The sequence below is a fragment of the Nannospalax galili genome, unplaced genomic scaffold (genome assembly GCF_000622305.1).
Source record: "Nannospalax galili isolate Female #2095 unplaced genomic scaffold, S.galili_v1.0 scaffold765, whole genome shotgun sequence".
Taxonomy (NCBI): Eukaryota; Metazoa; Chordata; class Mammalia; order Rodentia; family Spalacidae; genus Nannospalax; species Nannospalax galili.
Window position 1 is genome coordinate 66357 of NW_008352647.1, and position 23852 is coordinate 90208.

General features: G+C 45.7%; 2 protein-coding genes across 2 annotated transcripts in view; both read left to right on the forward strand.

Annotated features, from left to right (window-relative positions):
* The window catches only part of Ralgapb (Ral GTPase activating protein non-catalytic beta subunit), a gene marked incomplete at its 5' end in the record, with an annotated part of 76371 nt that extends 62361 nt beyond the window's left edge, over positions 1–14010 (forward strand). The window contains 4 exon segments of the mRNA XM_029554319.1: positions 5273–5381; positions 6184–6262; positions 9527–9675; positions 10382–14010. Coding sequence (XP_029410179.1) covers positions 5273–5381; positions 6184–6262; positions 9527–9675; positions 10382–10575 — 531 coding nt within the window.
* Positions 14011–16769: 2759 nt separating this feature from the next.
* Positions 16770–23482, forward strand: Adig (adipogenin). The gene is made up of 4 exons (XM_029554321.1): positions 16770–16895; position 17039; positions 21263–21394; positions 23400–23482. Exons 1-4 carry the CDS (start codon positions 16770–16772, stop codon positions 23447–23449), a joined length of 309 nt encoding a protein of 102 aa, XP_029410181.1. The 3' UTR covers positions 23450–23482.
* The last annotated feature ends 370 nt before the right edge of the window (positions 23483–23852 follow it).

Consider the following 23852-nt stretch of genomic DNA (forward strand, 5'->3'; position numbering starts at 1 on the left):
CTATAAAATCCCCTGGAACTGGAGTTACAGACAGTTGTTAGCTGCCATGTGGGTGCTAGGATTCGAACCCGGGTCTCCTGCAAGAACAACCAGTGTTCTTAACCACTGAGCCATCTCTCCAGCCCAAAGGAACCATTTTTTAATTCCACTAGAACTATTAAGTGAGCTTAGCAAGATTGCAGGAAAAAAAATGCCAATGTGTTAACCAAGATTCGAAGATGTCCTCAAGTGGCATTTGCCTTTGTATAATGTTCTTCCCTATATATGATAGAACTTGTAAATATAATGGCATAGCCCATAATTTTGTTGTATTTTATGGCAAAGGGATTTTGTGGATGTAATTAAAATTACCATGCTTAGCCAGGCATGGTGACATATGCCTTTAATCCCAGCAGGGGTGGCAGAGGCAGGTGAGTTCAAGGCCAGTGAGTTCAAGGCCAGTCTGGTCTACATAGTGAGTTCTAGTCCAGGGGAGACCCTGTCTCAAAAATACCCAAGGAAAAAAAAAATTACCTTGTTTATCAAATGTAGGTGATGTACAGAAGCCTGACCTAATCACGGGAGCCTGTTTTAGTCCCAGCACTCAGGAAGGCAGAGGCAGGCCAATCTCTGTGAGTTCAAGGCCAACCTAGTCTACCTAGAGAGTTCCAGGTCAACTGGGGCTATAGGAAGACACTGTCTCAAAAAGACAAAAAAAAAAGGTGAGGGGGAGCCCTCTCAATCTTAATCTTGGGCTGCATCTCAGCATATTAAAAGCCACCTTGCGGGGCTGGAGAAATGGCTCAGTGGTTAAGAGCCATTGGGCTACTGAACCCAGGTTCGGTTCCCAGCACTCATATGACAGTTAACAACCATCTGTAACTCCAGTTCCAGGGAATTCAACACCCTCTTGCAACCTCGATGGGCATTCTATGCCATGCATGCAGGCAATATACTCATATACATAGTATAAAAATAATAAATAAAATATTTTTTTTAAGGTCCAGGCATGAGGGAGGTACAGGCAGGCCTGGTCTACATAGCGAGTTCCAGGCCACCTGGAGCTACAGAAAGACCCTGTCTGAAAAAGAAAAAAAGAAAAAGAATCCTTTATTAGCTGGTGGTCAGAGAGGAGTCTAAGGCCCAAAAGAACTCTCAACCCTGAGGAAAGGCAAAATGGGGTTTATAAAGCTTAAAACCACAATTATGGTATGCCAGGAGCAAAGCCAATAACCATAGTTACATTAGATCACCACAGTTACACCAGACCAGGAGCAGGCCAGTTAATAAAGAGATTTCCAGTTTACAAAAAATTTTGTTTAGGTGGAACAAGCTTCTCAGAATTGTGAGACAATGGACTCCTTAGAGATATAGGTACAGCTGGGTGGGAGGGCGTGCTGACTGGACGTGCCAGCAGGCTAGTTAGAAATTTCTTACATTGTAGAAAGAATGTACCCCCTGAAACTACAGGTGCAGCCTTCATGGCTGGCTGGCTGCAGTTAGAGCAGGGGGGCAGAAACATAGGGTAAGGCAGAAGTCAGCTGGAACAAAATGGAGTCAGTTTTGCCATTTCACTAATAAAGCAGTTTTTATTTTTATATTTACGTATATGGATGTTTTGTCTACATATATCTCTGTATACTGCTGTGTGCCTGGTGCCCGTGGAAGCCAGAAAGAGTGTGTCCAATCTCAAGGAACTAATTTACAGATGGTTGTGAGATGCCATCATGTGGGTGCTGGGAACCAAACCTGAGACCTCCAAAAGTGCTCTTAACCACTGAGCCCTATCTCTAGCCACAAAGCAACCTTAATTTTAAATTTTAGCTTAAGTAGGGATTCTGCCTCTGTACATAAGAGCTGTGTTTAGGTTATTAGCACAAATATAGCTCTGCTACATACCATGCAGGGGGTGTAACTCAGAGTGCCAGTTTGATAAAGGAGCTCCACAGAGTCCTGTTAGCCTTGCAAAGAAACTTAAAGCCAATTGGGTGAGCTAGGCATTAGTGGCACATGACTGCAATCCTGTCTGTATGGGGGAAGCAAAGAGAATTAGGAGTTAAAGGTTGTCCTTAGCTATTGAGTGAGGTTGAGGTCATCCTGGACTTCATGAGACCCTGTCTTTTTTTTTTTTTAATTAAATCTTTTTTTTAATACTTTATTATTTTTATGTGTATGTGTGTATTGCCTACATGTAGGTAAGTGCACCCATGTCGTGTAATGCCCTCAGAAGACAGAAGAAGCCGTCGGATCCCCTGGAACTGGAGTTACGGACAGTTGTTAGCTGCCATATGGATGCTGGGATTCGAACCCAGGTCTTCTGCAAGAACAGCCATTGTTCTTAACCACTGAGCCATCTCTCCAGCCTGAGACCCTGTCTTTTAAAAAAAGGGGCCCAGATTACAGATTACTTTCGTACTCTATATTCCCTTTAGTTTGGTCTCCCTTTCATATTTATTCCTCCATTAATACCTAACACCAGACTAGATTAGCAAAGAACCTCCCCTCATCGTATTATATTTGAATCACTAAATCTACAGAATAAAGAAAATGTATTGGGCCGGGAAGATAGCTCAGTCAGAATCAAAAGTAGTGGCAAAGAGGACCTGAGTGATCCCCAGACCCCAGATAAAAAAACCAGGAGTGGTGGTATGCACTTGTTAACCCCATACAGGAGAGACAAGCAGAGACACACGGCCCTTGGGGGCTAACTAGCATGCCAGCCTAACCTACTTTGTGATTTGTAGGTCAATATGAGTCCCCACCTCTAGCACTCAGTGGATAGTGCAGAAGAACAACACCCAAGGCTGTCCTCTTGGCCTCCACCCATATGCACACAAATAAAATGTGCACATATACACACACAAAGAAAATAGATTGAAAGCATCAAGAGAGAAACACAAAGTCATGTATAGAGGTAGGCCCATCAGAATAAGTAGAGATTTCGCAACAGGAATTTTTTAAAGCCACAAGAGCCTGGAATAATATATTTCAGGTTTTGCCAAGCTAGACTACCACACACAGCAAAAACTGTCATAATTGGGTTGGAGAGGTGACTCAGTGGTTAAGAGCACTTACTGCTCTTACAGAGAACCTGGGTTCGATTCCCAGCACCCACATGGCAGCCAAAAACCATCTGTAACTTCAGTTTCAAAGGAATCCAACATCCTCTGAGGGTATTGCATGGCACAGGTGCACTTAGACACAAGCAGGCAATACACTGATACAGATAAAATAAAATAATAAAAATTAAAAAAATCTCTCCTAACAAAGGTCCAGGCCCAGTTGGATTTACTGCTGAATTCTACGAGGCTTTAAAAAAGAACTAACATCAGTGCTTCTCAGCTATAAAACAGGAAAGGAACACTTCCAAAGTCTTTATGAAACCAGTATTACTCTGATACCAAGACCAGATGAAGACGTATACACCGATCACAGACATCTCCCTGATGAACAAAGAAGCAAACATTCTTGACAAAATACCTGCACACCCAAATCAAAGATCATTAGAAATGGTTCTACATACACAAAACAGGAAATTAATATATCATATAAACTGACTCAAGGACAGAAATCATGTGGTCATCTCAGTAGATTCAGAAAAGGCTTCTGACAAAATCTGAATCACTTTGTGATAAAAACCCTGGAAAAACTAGCAATAGAAGGAATAATTCTCAACATAATAAAGGCTATGTGTGTGGAATCTATAGCCAACATACTAAGTGGGGGACATTTTGAATCATTTCCATGAAAATCAGGAACAAGACCAGAGTGTCCACTTTCTCCACTCTTATTCAGTGAAGTGCTAGAAGTCTTAGCTGGAACAAAGAAGCAAATAAAAGGGCACAAATAGGAAAGAAAGAAATCAAACCCTTGTTGCAAGTGAAATGATCTTATATATAGGAGATCTAGAAAACTCTTAAAACTGATAATCACTGGGGCTGGAGAGAAGGCTCAGCAGTTAAGAACACTGTTTGTTCTTGCAGAAGACCTGGGTTCGAATCCCAGCACCCACATGGCCATTAACAACTGTCTGTAACTCCAGTTCCAGGGGATCCGACAACCTCTTCGGTCCTCTGCGGGCATTGCATGACACGGGTGCGCTTACATACATGCAGGCAATACATGCATACACATAAAATAAAAATAATATTAAAAAAAATAATAATAAAAAAATAAAAAACTGATAAACACTTTGAGCAAAATGGCAGAATACAAAATTAACACATAAAATCAGTAGCCTTCTTATGTACCAATAGCAAACATACAAAGAAGAGATCAGGGAAAGGATCCTTGTCACAATTTCCTCAGTAAAATACCTTAGAATAACTCTAATCAAGGAAATGAAAGACCTCTACAGTAAAAACTTAAAAATAAGAACTTGTCTCAAAAAAACAAAACCAACCACTTAAGAAAGGACTGTGTTTGGTGGTGACCTACACCTTTAATTCCAGCATTTGGAAGGCAGAGGTAACGAAGCAGGAGGCCAACCTGGTCTATATATAAAGTTCCAAGCCAGCCAGGGCTACATTTAAAAAATTACTTTAAAATGAAATTGAAAATGACACTAGAAGACAGAAGAGACCTCAAGAGCTCCCATTCTCATGGATTGGAATAATTAATATCGTGAAGAATGGCTGTTTTACCAAAAGCAACCTACAGATTCATTGCAGTCTCCATTGAAATTTCAACACCACTCTTTGTGGAACCAAAAAAAAAAAAAATCTTAAAATTCATCTGGTGTGGGAGCCCACACCTTTAATCCCAGCACTTGGGAGGCAGAGGCGGGCTGATCTCTATGAGTCCAAGGCCAGCCTGGTCTACATAGTGATTTCTAAGCCACCTGGGATTACAGAGAGACCATCTCAAAAAAAAAAAAAAAATCCACCCAATCAAATTATGTTGCAGAGCCATAATATCAAAAACAGCATGGTACTGGCACAAAAGCAGATGTATAGATCAGTGGACTGGAGTAGAAGACCCAGCCGTAAACCCATGGAGTTACAGCCACGTGGTTTTTGGTTAGTGGTACCAAAAATGCACATTGAGAAAAGATAGCTTCTTTGACAAGATGGTGCTTACCAGCCCATCCTTTGATAATTTTAAACCTTCATTTCTTCTTTATAGGTTAAGCTTCTAAACCGAGATACCAAAGAAGAGGTTTTTGGCAAATGTATTTCACTTTTTACCTGAAGTGACTTTTGTCACATGATACTTAGCTCACTAGACATCTTGATAAATATCTGACTGGGTAGTTTGATCAAGCTTATTCTTTTCTTCTCTACTTTTCCCATAGCTCAGTCCCAGTTCTAGAATGAAGAAGCTGCCTCAGGGTCGTCCTGTTCCTCCCCTTGGACCTGAGACGAGAGTATCTGTCGTCTGGGTGGAACGCTATGATGATATAGGTACTGTATACGGACAGGTGTTCCATAAATAAGATGATTGAGATGATGGTGGCTTGCTAAATGACTGAAAAGGGCGAGAGTAGAGGCTGGGAGTTCAGAAGCCTGGGATTGCGTCCCAACCTCTCCACTCAGTGTCATGAAGCCTGTTAATTGGGTATACTTGTGGCACATATTTCCCAGTTGTATTTGATAGACTTAGTGGATACAAAGCTCTTAGCTGTTCATGATGGTCTCCCAGTTAATGTTTCAGTGATCCCAGGATCCCAGGATCTCTGGACAGGAAAAGTACTTAATTCAGTTCACTCACCATGTACACAAATTGTCCAGTTTCTTTAGTAGATTCACATGGTCTTTTCTTTTTCTTTCGGTCTTTTTGAGACAGGGTCTCCCTGGAACTCACTATGTAGACCAGACTGGCCTTGAACTCACAGTGATCCGCCTGCCTCTGCCTCCCGAGTGTTGGGATTAAAGGCGTGTACCACCATGCCTGGCTTGATTCATGTGTTCTTAAAAGTTCGGCCATTTGTAATTTTTTAAGATTTTTATGTAAGCAACATAAGAGCAACAAAACTGCCTAGAATTCTGACCATCCCAGTTTGTAGGAAGTGTTCACCAGCCCTCACTGCCACAGACTGAAAACCCTCTGCTTCAGAGGGACTTTGGTAGCTAAATATGTTGTAGAAGAGAATTGTTTTTATCTGGAGAATCATTAAGATTGTAGTATTCGTTCCTGCCTGTGTAAACAGGTTAGGAAATTAATTAGCTGTTACCTGTAATGTTGTTTTTTTTCTTTTTCTTTCAGAAAACTTTCCCCTCTCAGATCTGATGGCAGAGATCAGCACTGGTGTAGAAACCACTGCGAACAGCAGCACTTCTCTAAGGTTCATTTTTATTTGCTTGAAATTTACCAGCGTGTCTGGTTTTTTTTTTCTGTTGAGCACACGTAATAAAGAAATAAAAAGGAGCTGGAGAGATGCTCAGCAGTTAAGAGCACTGGCTGCTCTTAACAGAGGACTTGGGTTCAGTTCCCAGCACCCATGCGGAAGCTAACAGCTGTCTATAATTCCATTTCCAGGGGATCTAAACCCCTCTTCTGACCTCCAGGAATTGCATACATGCAGGCAACACAAACATATATATAAAATAAAAATAGGTAGGAGCTGGAGAGATGGTTCAGCAGTTAAGAGCACTGATTGTTTTTGTAGAAGACCTGGTTTCATATCCCAGTACCCTCATGGCAGCTAACAACTGTCCATAACTCCACTTCCAGGGGATCCAACAACCTCTTCTGTCCTCCACAGGCACTTACAGATATGCAGACAATACACTTATACACATAAAATAAAAATAATAAAAAAAAGGTTTAGCTGGGCGTGGTGGTGCATGCCTTTAATCCCAGCACTTGGGAGGCATAGGCAGGTGGATCTTTGTGAGTTCGAGGCCAGCCTGGTCTACATATGAGTTCCAGGACAGCTGGGGCTACGAGGAGACCCTGTCTCAAAAAAGACAAAGGAAAAAAAGGTTTAAAAAAACAGGTAAAAAAATTTTTTTTAAAGAATTATAATGATGGAGGCTGGAGAGATGGCTCAGCAGTTAAGAATAGTGGCTGTTCTTGCAAAAGACATGGGTTCAGATCCCAGCACCTACATGGTGGCTAACAACTGTCCATAACTCCAGTTCCAGGGGATCCAATGCCCTGTTCTGACCTCTGGGTACTGCATAATGTAGGTGCATTTACACACATGCAGGCATAACACTCATACACATAAAATAAAAATAAGCAAATTAAAATTTTGAAAAAGAAAAAAACTAATCAAAGAGGAGGAAAAAGAAGGGGCTGGAGAGGTGGCTTAGATGCTCATTTTCTAGAGGACCCAAGTTTCGTTCCCAGCACCCACACCAGGTGACTCATAACTACATGCAACTTCAACTTCAGAAGAGCCATTGCTTTCCTCTGACCTCCATGGGCACGTGTACACACATGACAGACACAAATACACTTAAGTTAAAGATAATAAAATAGCTGGGTGTGGTGGCGCACAGCTGTAGTCCCAGCACTTGGGAGGCAGAGGCAGGTGGATCTCTGTAAGTTTGAGGCCAGCCTTGTCTACATAGTGAGTTCCAGGCCAGCTGGGGCTACAGAGAGACCCTGCCTCAAAAATACAAAAAAAGAAAAAAAAAAGATAAATAAATCTTTAAAAAAAATAAAAGCAGTCCCCAACACTCGGGAGGCAGAGACAGGTGGATCACTGTGAGTTCAAGGCCAGCCTGGTCTATATAGTGAGTTTCCTGTCTCAAAAAGACCAAAAAATAAATAAACAAAAGGAATCAAAGAAAAGGCAGGTGAGATGATTCAGCAGGAAAGGGAACTTACGACCAAGCCTGATGACCTGAGTTCAATCCCTGGGACCCAAATGGTACAAGGAGAGAACTGAACTCCTGAAAATTGGTCTCCAACCTCCATGTGCATGCTTGTGGCACAGACACTAAATGAGCAGATACAACTTTTTAAGGGGCCTTGAGAGATGGATCAGCCATTAAGAGTGCTTATTGCTCTTCCAGAGGACCAGAAGTCCATTCCCATCACCCATATCAGGCAGCCCACAACCACCTGTTACTCCAGCTCCAAAGGCTCCAATTCCATCTTTTGGCCTCCATAGGCACACATGCATGCCTGGGTACATGTACCCATATGGCACATACACATAAACATAAATAAAAACAAATTTTGGGGGGGTCTTTTTGAGACAGGGTGTTCCTGTAGCCCCAGCTGTCCTGGAACTCACACTGTAGACCAGGCTGGCCTTGAACTCATGGAGATCTGCCTGCCTCTGCCTCCAGAGTGCTGGGATTAAAGGCATGCCTGGGAAAAACAAAAATTTGTAAGAGAGTAAAATCCTCTTTAAAAAATAAAAAGGCTGGAGAGATGGCTCAGCGGTTAAGAACACTTGCTGTTCTTGCAGAGGACCCAGGTTTGATTCCTGGCATCTACATGTCAGCTAACAACCATCTGTAACTCCAGTTCCAGGGATCCATCACCCTCTTCTGGCCTCTGTGAGCATTGCACGTATGTGGTGTACTTACATGCATGCAGGCAAAACAATCATACACATAAAAAAAATAAAAACGAGCCAGGCATGGTGGCGCATGCCTTTAGTCCCAGCACTTGGGAGGCAGAACCAGGTAGATCTCTGTGAGTTCAAGGCCAACCTGGTCAGTATAATGAGTTCTAGGCCTATTCTACTCTGACTTCATATATATATATGGTCTCACGTAGAATTTTTCCTTTTTTTTTTTTTTTTTTGGTCTTTTTGAGACAGGGTCTCCCTGTAGCCCCAGCTGTCCTGGAACTCACTATGTAGACCAGGAGGCTGGCCTTGAACTCACAGAGATCCGCCTGCCTTTGCCTCTGCCTCTGCCTCCCAAGTGGTGGGATTAAAGGCATGCACCAGCATGCCTGGCTCATGAATTTTTGCTTTTATACCTGGCTTATTTCACGTAGCATGCTGTTCTCCAGATTTGTCCCAGCCCGTCTTCTGAAAAAAATAATTTATATCTGTAATTCCCACAGTGTGTTTAGCTGTTCCTGCTTCTACTGTGGGTTCTGCCGCACACTCTTTAACGGCCACGCTTCTGTCCTAAAACAGGGGAGCTAAGCAGAAGTCCTGTAGTTGACAGTTGAGTTTTAGCCCTCTACTATAGATTTGTTTGGCCTTTCTACCCCATCTCCCAAATGGTTTTCTAAGAGTAGGTTTTCAGACTCTTTTGTTAACTTAGAAAGCCCAACCCCAGGAATGAGTGCTTAGGGCCAGGGGTTAGAGCTAGCAGTACAGGTTCCCAGGAAGAGGTTTCTGAGCACACTGGCTCAGCTCAGACCTTTGCTGAAGTCTGACACAGGACCCCTTGGTATGTTTGTTTTGGTTTGGTTTTGGATTTTTGAGACAGGGTCTCCCTGTAGCCCCAGCTAGCCTGAAACTTGCTAGGTAGACCAGGGTGGCCTTGAATTCACAAGAGATCCACCTTCCTCTGCCTCCCAAGTACTGGGACTAAAGGCGTGTGCCAGCCCTGCTTCGTATGGTCTTATGCTGCATAAAATGGACTTAGCTCTTTGTGTGTCTGACCTAAAACGACTTCTCTTTTCTAAGATCTACAACTCTTGAAAAAGAAGTCCCAGTCATCTTCATCCACCCTTTAAACACTGGATTGTTCAGGATAAAAATCCAAGGAACCACTGGAAAATTTAACATGGTTATCCCTCTTGTTGATGGGATGATCGTCAGCCGGAGAGCGCTTGGTAAGGTCTTTAGATGTGCTATGGGCCTGCTTGGTTTCTTTACTTTTTTCTTTAAATTTTAATGAATGTATTTATTCTTTGACAGTCTCACATGTGTATTTAATGAATTTTAGTCCTTTTCACCCCATCTTGCCCTGTCTCATCTGCCCTTCTCCCATTGAAACTCTTCTGCCAACAAGTCTCCACCCTCTTTTCATATCTTGTGTGTATAACCCACTGAGCTGAAATCGGGTTCCCTGCATGAGCGTGGGTGGGAGGTTAGTTACTGGAACACGGGCTAGCCAGTGCCTTGTCTTCTCAACATTTTATAAACCAAAAATAAGTAAAATAAGAAATGTTGTTATTTCTTAATAGTTCTCACATGTAGAAAACGCTACTCCCCTTTTAAGAAAAGGGGCGCAGTTTGTGTTTTGATCTCTTTTGAACTCTTTAATCTAGTAAATACAAATGGAACTTTACTAACTCCCAAGTTTAGAAGAGGGAAACAGCTGTTTATAATCTAGAGCAGGAGTAAGTTGTCAGAGCAGACTCAGGCTCTGGTTCTCCGTGTTGGTGTGTCTTTCAGAAGTTTTGTCTTGGTGCTCTGTCTGGCTCTGGGGATGGGAAGCTATATAACTGCAATGAGACAGTTTAGAGAACAGGGCCCCTGAACACAATTTATATAACTGACTGCTTACTGACAGTTATTCTAACCTCTGTTTTCAAGGCTTTCTGGTGAGGCAAACTGTAATAAACATTTGTAGAAGAAAGAGACTGGAGAGTGATTCCTACAGTCCACCACATGTCCGTCGGAAACAGAAAATCACCGACATTGTCAACAAATACCGGAATAAGCAGCTGGAACCAGAGTTTTATACTGCACTTTTCCAGGAGGTTGGACTCAAGAGCTGCAATTCTTAGGGCGCTGTTTGTCCAGACAGTTCAATCTACTGTGTGGACTCTAATATCAAAGCAAGACAGTTTGATAGGTGATCACTGTAAACATAGAAACAAATTACTACAGAGCTTACTGTTTAACCACCAGAATAGAAGAAACATGGAAACCCACTGGCTAGAAGACCTCCCTCTCTCCAGTGGGATGGGCTCCCAGACACAACCATACTCCTGGTAATGACAAGAAACATTCTAGCCATAAACTTTCTTTTAAAAGTGACAATTTTAGTTAAATATAAGCCTTTTGAGGAGAAAGACTTTTATGCATCTCAGTTAAACACATGCATTGGTAGTATCAACAAATTTGCAAATTAGCAGCTGAAGGTAGTTTTATACCTCGCTTTTTAGGAGGTTGTATTCAAAATTAAAATCTGTCTCAGAATCTTCCAAGACTTTTGAAGGCTTGACTTGACAACATGAAGAAGGGAAGAAGCTGTGGCTTTCTCCTCACATGTCCATCCAGTTGTCATCCCATCACATTGACAAAAGGGAAGGATGAAAACGGGGTTTGCTCAGATAAGAACATTAAAATATTTCCTGTTTTCTCTCCGTGCTTAAGCAACATGTCCCTCTCATCACCCGGGAGATATCACAGGGCCTCATCAAAGCAGACAGTTGGAAAAGAGAGGCACAGCCCTGTTCTCCAGTGGGCATACCAGTGATGTTTGTGGGGTTGAGGCTGTAAGACCAGCAGTGATGCCTCCTTTCTCCATTACTGTCCCATTTGGTGACATGATGATAAGCTAAGCATTTATGGCTCTTTGATTAAATACCAAGAAATACAAGTTTGCAACAGGGTTGAAAATTATTTGGTTTCATCCATCCTTTCTTATTTCAGGACCAAGCAGGAAACTGCAGTAGTTAATGAAGGATTCTAATTCATGGTTCAGGAAGTAGCTGCTACTCACTCAGCTCCCTTGTAGAGAGCGGAGCAGTAATTGACAGGTGCCAGGCTACCTCCTTGGGTGGTTGCTGTTGGTATGCTTTGTGGTCTTAGCCAGCTGAAGGCACAGCAGATCCCTGCCAGGGCTTTAGAAATGTTTCTGTTACTTTGCTGCTACTTTTCTGCCAGGGACAAAACTTTGGAGGTGGCCAGACCCAAACCATTTTAGAAGGGTTCCCGTTACAGTACTTAGTCTACACCTATTTTTATGTTTTTCTTCTTTAGTCTTTTCTCTTAGAAAATAAGTGACATTTGAAGTCCAAAGAGGGGTGATCAGAGTTGAACAGGGCACATCCCCTGGGCTCTGTTGTTTGTAGATCAGGGCTCCACTGGTCTGTTTGCTTCTAGGTTTTAGTGGTTTTCTGAGGGAGCTGGGGTAGTGTTGGACCTGCTGCTCTGTCAGGTGCCTCCATTCCAGAAGTGCGTGTTCTGCCATCTCTGAGCAAGAAGCATAGGTGTAGCACCCTGGTCTGATGCTTGCAGCCCCTTTTCTTCGTGTTTGTTTTCAGCTCAGGTCCAGCAACCTCCTTGTCTTCCTGTCCTTGTGGTCCTCTTCCTTCCGGGAGTCCAACTTCCATTCAGGGCATAACAGTGTTCAATCTTTGATTTCTTTTTGAGCTGGGCAATAAACTGTTTCTAGGTGATAGTGTGGGGGTAAAAATGAGTTCTGCCCTACAAATATTTTATTAACTCAACAAGAATAAGTGAAACTGAAGGACTTTCAAGGGACTTCCAGATTGATACTCCTAGGGATGGGCTCTTATTCTGTGTGATTGATGTGAACACAGAATCTATAAACAAATGTGTAACTTACAACATTCCACAGGCTGCAGAGAACTAAGAAAGATGGATTTCCCTGGTGTGATTCTTCAGGAAATCTTCTGGTTTGGATATAGTTTAAGTGGATATCAAAAAATACCTGGAGTGTGTGTCTTGGGGTGGGCTTCCTGACCCTTCTGTTGGCTCTAATTTCTGACAGCTCTTTGTAATTCTCTGGAAGAGAACAACCATGACAAATGCAGTTTGAGATTTGGGACTTGTAGTGGTCTCCCAGGGAAGGAGTCCCAGGCTTAGCCTACAGAACCGGGGTGTGCATACCTCAACAGGCGCTGGTTCCCTCTGTGTGCCGCGCCTTCTGCCCAACAGAGGAGTGTGGCAGGAACCCTTGGGCCTTCCAGGGTGTGGGCTGGAATCCTCTTCACTGAGTTCACCCTCCAGCCTGTGTTAAGGTCACTTTGAATAGAATAATGTCAGAGGAACATATTTAGCACCTAACAGTAATCTTAGTTCACCTGGTAAATTTGCCAGCACAGGTTCAAAATCTTTGGAGAGAAGTTGGGACCAGTTTGGACTGTGGCTTAAACAGTTTTGTTGCTATACTGGATGCCCCAGGTGCTCTCAAAGAGGACCCAAAGACTAGGCTGGTGGCCGCTCCTGCTCCCTTCTGAAGCTTTGGAGAGGTGCTTTGCTGCTGCGGCTGGGAGCACTGGGGTCAGAGGGCTCATCACCTCATCAACCCTGAGTGCAATCACCTCTTTTGTCTAGAGTTTCCTCCTAAGACCCTCTCCAAGCCTTTGACCCTTTGAAAAAAAAATTACGTGGTAGGACAGCCCTCCCTAGCCATACACAGGTGTGTGTACATGAACACCTCCCTCCTCTTCCAGCTCCTCAATTTTAGGGCAGCTCACTCTGGATTCACATGTAAACATGAAATACCTGCAGTTTTGACTGGCCGTGGCAGTATCTGTGACCACAGGTAGTAGGGCAATCTCAAGCCACCAAAGCAGCAGCCTATGCAGACTGACCTCTACAGAGGGGAGTCTTCTAGAGGTTATTCTATTGGAAAGTGGAGTTTGCCCCCACAGAGAGTCAGCCTTGAGCCGAGCTGGCCTAGATGGTGATAACTATCCTTGAAGACGGTTGGCAACAGTTCCTTAGCATTTAGGGCCTGTTGAGGCCAGATCTGAAAAGACAGGTGTGTTTTCGTGGTGATCATTGGTGTCCACTGGTCTGTTTCCAGCGTTCCTTGACAGCCTCTCTTCCTGAGGGCACAGATTGGAGGGACAGTGGCATCACTGGGCTCACCGCTGGCAAAGCTGTGCACTCTAAGGGTTTTCTCACATCAACCCGTGCCCTTCAGGTGCTCTGCTTTTCAGTGGTGAGGGAAAGGTGTCATTTGGGATTCCACAGTGCCTTGCATATAGTAGGCGCCCAATACCTGTTTGTTGAAGCAAATCAAATTCCAAGTCCTCATCTCCCACCGTGACCAAGGTATCATTCTCTGAAGGGCTTGGCAGTTGTAGCTGAAAACTAAGCAGCATCATTATTTGCTTGAAAACATAGACAATTTGTATGAATTTCGGTATATTGCCAAGACAGGATCTTTTTCCTATTGTATTTTCTGTAAATATTTCTGCCACTGAATTGTAAAGTAAAAGTGAGATGTAAATATGAAAGTGTACCCATGTCCCTCGCTGCGTGTTTGATCTGCGTCAGCTAGGGAGGGAGGCCCAGAGGTTGTTCGTATTTATGCCTACCCTTTGTCCACAAGAAGCCCATGGAATATTGAATGTAATACATTTAGTCAATTAAATTTTAAGGAGATTCTTATCTAATAACTTTGTGTGTGCTTTTGGTTACAGGCTACAGGTCTGTTGATGTGCAGGAACTCTTAGGTCACACTTTTCCAGAAGGGTCTGTTTATCTCTGTGGATTTTCACTCTGGTTTTGTAGTTTTATGAAATGCTTAAAACTAAGCTAATTTTAAGGGAAAAGCACATGACCTATGCTGACAGGGGCATGTAGCTTTAAGATCCTGTCCACATGTACTAGAGAGATTACTGAGCAGTTAAGCGCATGTACTGCCCTTCCAGAGTATCCAGTGTTAATTCCAAGCACTCACATGGCCACTCAAAACTGCCTGTAATTGCAGCTCCTGGCAAATCTGACATCAGGTTTCCATGGGCACCTGCACCCATGTGCACACACCCACACATAGACATACAAATATGCACATAATTAAGAATAAAAATAAATTGGGGGGAAAAAAAGACCCCATCCACAGAGTCTGGGAGTTGGGGGATGGGTGACCCTGGGGGTTTTCTGCCTGCAGAGAATCTGACTGTACCAGAACTGGGCAGTTGCAAAGGGTGAAAGACACAGGCCACCCCTTGCCCCTTTGCACAGATTGGGTGCAGAGGGTTCCATAGGGAACATGTTGGTGTCTCGATGCCTCTACCCAGAGCCACCCCTCCAAACCGGCCCAGACCCCACAAACTGCTCTCATGCTGCCTTCAAACTTCCTGGGACCTAGCACTGCTTCTTGCAGTGCCCCCATACCAACTATTGCCTGCTAGCCACAGAACCCCCAGTGGGGCCTGGTGGCCAGGGAAGCTGACTGTGGAGTGGCCTCATCCACTGAGATTTCATAACCAAGAATTTTGTTCAGGTTTTCCCCACCTCCACTGCTCAGCTTCCTGACCCAGCACCTAGAAATCCCAGCCCTGGCCTTGGCATCTGGACCTGCATCACACATAGCCTGCGTGGGTCCCTGCTCTTTGGTGCACATTTGAATACTGTTTGCCCAGAAGTCAACTGTGGCTTCAGCCCCCAGTGAGTCTGGGTCTCCCTGTGAACATGGTCTCAGAGCATCAGCTCTTCTTCCCCTACCCTGGCCTGGGTTCCCTTCTTCCTAGACTGCTGTTTTCCCGTCTACCACCCACTTGATGTAGCTGCTCCCCAGTAGAGTGACTGCCTGTTCACCTGTCACAAGGTGCCGTGCTCGCCATGTCAAGCCTGCCTTCCATCACTCCAGGCTCGCTGTGTAGTCACAGCTGCTTCCCCAAAGGCACAGCCACAGTGAACTAGCATATTTAATCCACCTCCCAGCCACACCCACCTACTGGCTGTGCCTGAGGCAGGTCCTCCAAGGACTCTTGGAGAAGATTGTGCACCAGCCAGTCTCATGGTTGTCTCCTCACCCCCAGACTTCCAACCTAGTCACAGCCCCTTCCTCCAGCTCAGGGGGCTAATGAACCCTTCAGAAGGCTAGAGCCTGCTTTCTGCCACAGGTGTCGGGTTATTAAAAACTTGAAAAGATGAGTGACAGGCCAGATGGGAGAAAAATGGCATTTGGATGTGTCAGGAGTATAAGGAGGCATCAAAGTCCCCCTGAAACTGCTAATAAGTGCAGGAGCTTCCAGATTACTGTGTGCCAATAAGCTTTTAAGTGGCAGTCCAGTGACGTGGCAGATAGATTTAGCCTACAGTGTTCTAACAAAGTTTGGTCCCTTTTTTTTTTTTTTTTTTTTTTTATTTGTGGGGATAGGGTCTCCCTGTAGCCCCAGCTGTCCTGGAACTCACTATGTAGACCAGGTTTTAACAAAGTTTTGTCCCTTTTTTTTTTTTTTTTTTTTCATATATGTGGGTGCATGTGGGTGGTGTCAGGTGTCCTCCTCAGCCGATCTCTGTTTTGAGGCAGAGCTTGTCTTTGCAGCTAGTCTGGCCTGCCAGCTTGTTCTCAGAATTCTATCTTTGCCTCCTGTACTGGGATTCCAGTTGGGCTGACGCACTCGTCTGGTTTTATGTAAGTTCTGGGGACCTGAACACTGGTCCTCATGCTTGGTGGGGTAAGTGCTTTACCCTCCTCCTCCCATTTATTGCACATAAATCCAGACTTTGAGCAACTGGTGCTGGAGCTGTCTTTCCTGGGTAGCAACTATTGGCAGAGCTATTTAGCTGCTTGCCTGTGAGCACCTAGCTTCCTCAGTCTCCACAGCCTCCAGTTCCTATGAGCATGGAAGTGTAAGGCAGGACCCTGGGGGCCTGGCAGGTTCCTGGCACTATCCAGACCTGACTATGTGAACACCTATATGGGGTGATTTTTGTCCCAACGATTGCTCTACCTTTTAGAATTATTCATTTCTACCTTATAAAAGGATCAGAGGGGTCACATGATCCCGGTAGCTGCTAGACCAGGAGTGAAGCCTTAGCTGTCCTTCCCAGAAGGCTGGGCCTTGCTAAGCCCACAGCGTTTCCCACCAGCTCTCTTCAGTCTCCTGGTCCTTGCAGGTGCTGCCTGAGGACACTGTGACTTTGTTACATCACACTCACTGCTCAGTCACAATTGAGCTGAAAGCAGAGCTTGACCAAGCTGCCAGGTCCCCGGGGGTAGCCTGCTGGCCCAAGCCAGGCGGCCCCATGAGGCCACAGGTGCACCATGAAGTACCCTCTAGTGCCACTGGTGAACGAGCTCACACTGTCATTCCTGGTGTTTTGGCTCTGCTTGCCAGTGGGTTTGCTGCTATTCTTGCTGATCGTCTGGTTATGCTTCTTACTTAGTCAAGTGAGCTGCTGGGCCCAAACTGGGCCCTAGTCTTAGAGCTGGACAGGGGCCCAAATAGGATAAAATGTCCTGAAACAGCTGCAGGGGGGTGGGGGGGGCTGTTCACACAGCATTTTAAGCATGGGACAGCTGGAAGAGAAGAGGGTTGTTAGTAAGGGTTTCTTAACCTAGAGCTCCTGAGTTTGACTGTGGAGCAGTATGCTTGTGTGCTTGTCTGCGTTCCCTTAGGGCCACCACTAGTGCACAGGCTGGGCTAAGGTACCAAAAAAAAAAAAAAAACTTTCTAGTGCAAAAAGCTCTGCAAGCAGAGCACACCTCACTCAGACCCTCACCTGGGAGCTTTCATGCAATGACAACTTACACAATGGAATGTAGCAACTTTTGGCACTTCTTAGGTCCCCAGACTATTTCCAGGTTTTTGGCCAGACCAAAGCTTACAGAAGAGCTGCCCTTCTCTAGGACACGGGTCATGGAAGCTGGTTGACAATGGGTCTGACCTCAGCATGCCACCAAGAGTAGCGTAAGGCTGGGGACAGAGAGGCTGGGATATAGCAGGAGAGACACTTCTGTTCCCAGCTGTGCTGTCTCCCTGAACACCCTTTAACCCAGAGGCCTTCCTGACCTCGGGCCAACTGGATAAGAGGGTGCTAAACCTGCTCTCAGCTCTGGTCACAAGTTAAGGCAACATGAATAGTTTACCTCAACCAACTCTTATGTGAGATTTCCTGGCAAGATCCTAGGAGGGCTGCATAGTTCTGGGAAAAGTTGATTTTAAGCTTATTCACCTCATACTCCCAGGGTAGGCCAGAGCCCTCTCAGGGCCTGGCAGGTGGGAACTTGAGAGCCTTGTTTACGGGCTATAAGAGTGGTCTCTGACACTCGGGAGGCAGAGGCAGGTGGGTCTCTCTGAGATCGAGGCCAGCCTGGTCTACATAGCAAGTTCTAGGCTGAGGCCACAGGGAAACCCTGTTTCAAAACAAAAACAACAAAAAAGCAAAACCTGTCTCTGGCTAGGGATGTAGCTCTGCTAGTAGAATGCCTGCCTAGCATTTAGGAATCCCTGGGTTCACTGTTCAGCACCACATAAACCAGGCATGGTAGTGTGTGCCTGAATCTCAGTGCTCGGGAAGTCAAGACAAGGATCAGAAGTTTGTCATCCTCAGCCATGTAGCAAGTTTGGGGCCCCACCTGGAATACATGAGACCCTGTCTCAAAAGAAAAAATACCCTATCCCTCTGGCATCTAGGGAACTTGAGCTCCACTATCAGTCAGTTAAGCTCTTCCAAACACTGTATTAAGAGGTCATACTAACCTCTTGATACATGCCATCTCCTCCAATTCTCAGAATAAATCTGTAAAGGAGTCTTTATATATATATACCGCTGGGGAAACTGAGGCTCAGGGAGGAGCAGCAACCTACCCCAGGTCAGCCTATGAAGTGTTAGGAATGCAAGTTTCAAATCCTGGCACTGCACCTACTGGCTGTGCAGCTTTAGGCTGGTCCTTCCAGAGCCTGTCCTCATCCACAAAGTGAAGGTAATCATAGCTTCCCCCTCACCACCTTTCAGAACTCGAAAAAGGCCCCACTGGGTGGAGGCATGTCAGGAGCCCACAGTGCAGAATCCTGAATGTCTGTGCACATGGCACATAGTAGGAGCTTGCAGGCTCAGTCAGTGCTGGATGCTGGTTTTGTCACTGTGGGAGGGAGTATGGTAATGGCTTTGGGGGGGTGGCTTCTCCAGCTTCTTCACCTTACCTATCTCCACCTGACATTTTGAATTGAGCCCTACAGAGGAGATAACCCTACTGAGATGGCGACAGTCTTTGGGCATCACTGTCTTCTAACTTGCAGGATTTTCTGCGTGTTCTGCCTCTGTTCTGGGATCTGGCCTAAGGCCAGAGTCTGGGCCTGACCACAGTTGGTGGGTGGCAACTTTGCTTCTCTGGGCCTATGGTTTTCTGTTTTGTCCCTGTATTAGAATCAGAGTATCTGGAATCCCAAATGAAAAGCAGACAAGAGCAGCTCTAACACCTGTCACTTTCCCTGTTCCTGTCTGACCTAGCAGGGCAGATTAAGGACCCAAAAGTGGTATGTCCCCATAACAAATGCCTTGGGGGACACAAAAGGGTGTGCTTGGGTATCTTTTCCAGGGTTGGTAAGGAGCAGAAAGAGCTGTCTGTCATGAGGCCATCTGGAGGCAAAAATCATATAACGGGCTGCTTGACTCCTGGGCGGCTGACCAGGGGACACTGCTGGCCCATGGCCATGCCACAGGAAAGGATGGAGCTGCACAGCCCTCCCAGAAGATGCTCTGATGAGCACACAACCTGAAAGGAGCTTTCAGAAGGAAGAGTGAAGCCTCAAGAGGAGGATTTGGGCTGTGGCAGGTGGGCATGACAGGCCACAGGCAAGGTGCCTTGCCTGGTGGGCCTTGGAGCAAAAGGTCCAAAGCTGCCTCTGAGTCCCCAGACTTCAAGCATGCTCCATGGGACTATGGAACCAGAGGCTGATTGATTCCAGGCTAACCCTGCCTATGAGCCTGGACAACTCATTTCAACTCTGAGCCTTCCTTGTCTCTAAAATATGAAAAATACTAGCTTGAGCATTCCTAATCCAAATAGCTAAGACCCCAAATGGATAGATTTGAGAGCATTTCAGACTTTTTATTTCTGATTATGGATGGCCAATCAGTAAAAATCTATGCAACTATTTCAAAATACGAAAAACAAATCCAAAATCTAAAACACCTGATCCCAAGCATTTCAAATAATGGCTTCAGCCTGTAGTAATGACCTTCATTAAATCGGGTTAAGAAAATGTAAGTAGGGGGCTGGAGAGATGGCTCAGTGGTTAAGAGCACTGGCTACTCTTGCAGAAGACCTAGTTTCAATTCCCAGCATCCACGTGGCAGCTAAATCATTCTTAACCATCCAGGGGATTCCAACGCCCTCTTCTGACCTCCTCAGACATTGTATGACGCAAATGCACTTACACACGTGCAGGCAATACACTCATACACATAAAAGTAAAACAAAAGAAAAAATGCATGTAAAATACTCAGCACTTAGTGTATATTAAAAATAACCTATCTCTGGTAAAGAATGGTGACTTCCAGAAAACTCATTCACACATTTACAGCTTGTAGACTTTCAAAAACAGTTGGATGAGGGGAGTGATGTTTGTTTAAGCAGAGAGGTCCTTATGTACAGTTCTCTAAGACTTGTTTGAATTATACCATGCACAGCATGCAACTGAAAGCTAGACACAGGTACACTGCAATCACTTCTCAGCTTCCGGAAGTACAGCTAGATGACTGGACCAGGTCTCCTGCAGAGCACGTGTACCAGCTGCGTCACACAGGCCTCTCATGATGAACCTGTGCGCTTTCGGGAGTTCTTTTACTCAGATGTGTTTCACCAAGAAACAGAACCACAGTGGAAATCACAGGTGGTGGTTGGTGACTGGCCTCGTGGGTAAGTAGGCAGGTCAGTGACTAGATGTCTGTCTCTTCAGTGTCTCTCCATGGACGATGTCCAATACAGTAGGTGCTGTAGTTACTCTTTTCGTTGCTATGACAAAATACCTGACAGAAGTCACTCAAGGAAGGCTCATGGTTTAAAACTGGGGAGATGGCCCAGTATTTAAGGGCACTTGCTGCTCTTCTGGAGGATCCAAGTTCAGTTCCCAGCACCCATGTCAGGTGGATTACAACTGTCTGTATTTTAGCTCTGGTGGATTCAACACCCTTTTATTGGCCTCCGTGGGCACCCACACACATGTAGTATACACTCACACAGACACACAAACATATAAAAATTAATGTGTTTTTTTTTTAAAAAAAAAAAAAAAAAGGAGGGATGCAGTCTATTATGGTGGGAAAAGAGTGGTGGCAAAAGCCCAGGACATCTGATCACATGACATCCTCAGGAAGCAGAGAGCAGACAGGACTGGATCCTGGCTGTATAAACCGGAAGGCCTATACCCAGTTTTCTGCTTTCTCCAGTGAGGCTCCACCTCCTGCAGGTTCCACAACCTTCCAAAGCACCGGCACCAGCTGGAGTCTAAGAGTTCACATGAGCCTGGGGGACATTGCACATTCAGACCACAGAAGAACATCATCCGTGCACCTTGTGGGTCCCTCCCTTTTTAGTAGGTGGATATGACTACTTTCTAACAGAACAACCTCCTTTCTAGGTCCCTCCTGGTCTCCAAGACCCTAAAGTCTATGAAGTTTCAAAGCTGGCCCCTAGGTTCTGCCTCAACTCCTGGCCTCAGACAAGGCTCCAGGACACCAAACATGGCAGGGACTCCTTTGGAGATGGGGTGTGCCGTAGGCTGTGCCCACCCTGACACCTTGTCTCCACAGAATCAGAGGAAGATGGTTCAGATTTATGCTTCAACTGGGAGCCCTGGAGCAAAGGACCAGTCGGGTCTGGCTGTGAGGGGACACTCCATGGCCAGGAGGATGAAGGCTCCACTAGTGAGCCTGCTCTGCTGGGTAAGGAGGACTTTCTGGGGGGGATGAAGGGGCTGCGAGTGTGGGGTGGCCGGAACTTGCCCAAAGCCTCAGCAGCTGCCCCATTGGAACAGGCTGCCTCACTGTATGATACTCTGCTCCCTGGCCATGCTGAAGAACTGGTGGAGAGTCCCTGGTAGAGAGCTACCTCTCTGGCATGTGGAGGACCAGCCACCCCAACCATGAGGAATTCCCTTATATAGTCCTGCCCCCTTACTCCTTGACCTCACCTCAGGGCTTTTGCACTGCCTCTTCCCTCTGCCTGGATTCCTCCTCCCTCAGCTGTCAGATGCCCTTTCTTGCCTCTAAGGTCTTGCTCAAATGTCATTTTGTCAGAAGAGTTCCCACCCTCCCATATTTGATATCATGATACCCCCTCCTGTCACCCCCTCTGCGCCCTGCTTTCCTTAGCCCTGGCATTTGACACCTTCAACTTGGAGGCATCTGCTGACACATGATGTGGAGGGCTCTACACACATTGATAGAAGCCCACATTAGTAGTCATTGTCATGGACTGATGGGATGTGCTGAGTGTGTCCTTTCCACACTCACTGTGAACGCCACGATGGTATTATTCTTACCTCCATATGCAGATGGGAATGCAGGGTGTCAGATGGTTAAAGAATTCACCCAGGGGGCTGGAGAGATGGCTCAGCAGTTAAGAACACTGGTTGTTCTTGCAGAAGACCTGGGTTCGAATCCCAACACCCACGTGGCAGCTAACAACTGTCCATAACTCCAGTTCCAGGGGATCCGACAGCCTCTTCTGTCCTCCACTGGCACTGCACAACACGGGTGCACTTACCTACATACAAGCAATACACTCATACACCTAAAATAAAAATAAAAAATAAAATATTAAGAAAAAAAAAGAATTCACCCAAAGGAACAGAGAGAGCCCTTGTACCCATTCCTGTGAAACTTCCCTCTCCAGCCTGTGAGTCCAGATACATATATGTGTGTTGCTCTAATCTTCCTCTGAACTTGGTCATCTGCCTGCTTGAGCTTTCCATGTCTAGAGTGGGATTCTCCACCCCCAATGCCACCTGATGAAGCAAAGCCCAAGGACTTTGTCCCCTGTGATGCTTCCTTCCTCCCCACCAACAGCAGGTGGCTGCCCCAGGGCTCAGCCTCCAGGACTCAGCCTCCAGTGCTCTCCACTGCCAGCCACAGCTGGTGATTCCACCCCTCCTCCACTGTGCCCATGGTCTGCAGAGCCACCTTAACTGTGAAGTGTGGCTAAGCACCATGTTCTCTAGTCTGTGTGGAGGGAGGAGGCAGGACTGAGAAGCAGTGAGAGCCCTCACTGAGCCTCAGTTACAGATTCTTGGTTAATCTTTCTGGGTCACAGCTTCAACAGTGGAGGCTCTTTCCCAAGAAAAATTCTCACCTAAGCACACACTCAGAGGTTCGTGCACAAGGCCATCTTCGTGACTGTGGCAGTCACACAGCGGGGCCCTGTGCTTGGTTCCACCGTCTGTGCTTTCAGTCTTTAATGTTTTTTTTAAGAAGTACTAGAGTTTAACCCAGAGCCTCAAGCATGCGAGGCAAGCACTCTACCATCAAAACATTTCCTGTCCAAAATTCTTAGTTTGAGGACAAGAAACTAGACAGATAGTTAATATAGAACTGTTAAAGACAGGGTCTCATTAGGTAACCCTGGCTGGCCTGGAACTTACTATGCAGTCCAGGATGGCCTTAAACTCACAAATATTGGTTTGTCTCTGACTTCCAGTGTTGGAATTAGAGGCCTGTGCCATCATACCCAGTCACATATTCATTTTTAACAGACTCTATGCCTTATATAACCTGACTTGTCTGTGTTCAACGAATGGAGCAAGAAAACCAGGTGTTTGGGTTCAATGAAAGGGCTCTGTCCATCTATAGAGAGCCCTTCCTACCCTATCATCAACCTGTGTCTCTTACTTTTCATTCTGACTTCATCCCTGGGCCCAACCACCCACTCGTTCCTGGCTTGCTTACCTAGGTATTATCTGGGCCACCATAACATCTGAAGCAGATGGAGAGACCCACTAAGGAGGGAAGAGGATGCTGGTGCCGGTGATCTAGAAGCCTCTCTAGGAGTCCCCAAACAGAGCCACAAAACCTCCAGCTGAAACAGCTGCTTCTTCACCAACACAAATAGCCTGGAGCCCTGCAGGGGGCAGATAAGAGCAGCCTGTGGGAGTGACTGGCCATTTCAACTCAAAGGAGGTGCTGGTTACCTATTAAAGAAACGGCGGGGGGGGGGGGCTCCTGTGCCCAGGATAGCCCTGACAGACCTGCTGGCGTCCTTTCATTTACCCTGGCCTTCTGTTGAGTGCCCCACCCTCATCCCTCTCTGTTCAAAGAAGCACTATGAATTTTCCGTGTCAGACTGCAAACTCTCTCCTTAGACTGTAGTGTGAATGTCTACGGTGTGCCTACCACAGGCTTCCTT

What these genes read in the sequence shown, in the direction of transcription:
- Adig (XM_029554321.1), top strand. Translation starts at nt 16,770, where the DNA reads ATGAAGTACCCTCTAGTGCCACTGGTGAACGAGCTCACACTGTCATTC. An exon ending in TAGTGAGCCTGCTCTGCTGG is followed by an intron (nt 21,395 to 23,399) that starts GTAAGGAGGACT and finishes TTGCTTACCTAG; the next exon opens with GTATTATCTGGGCCACCATA.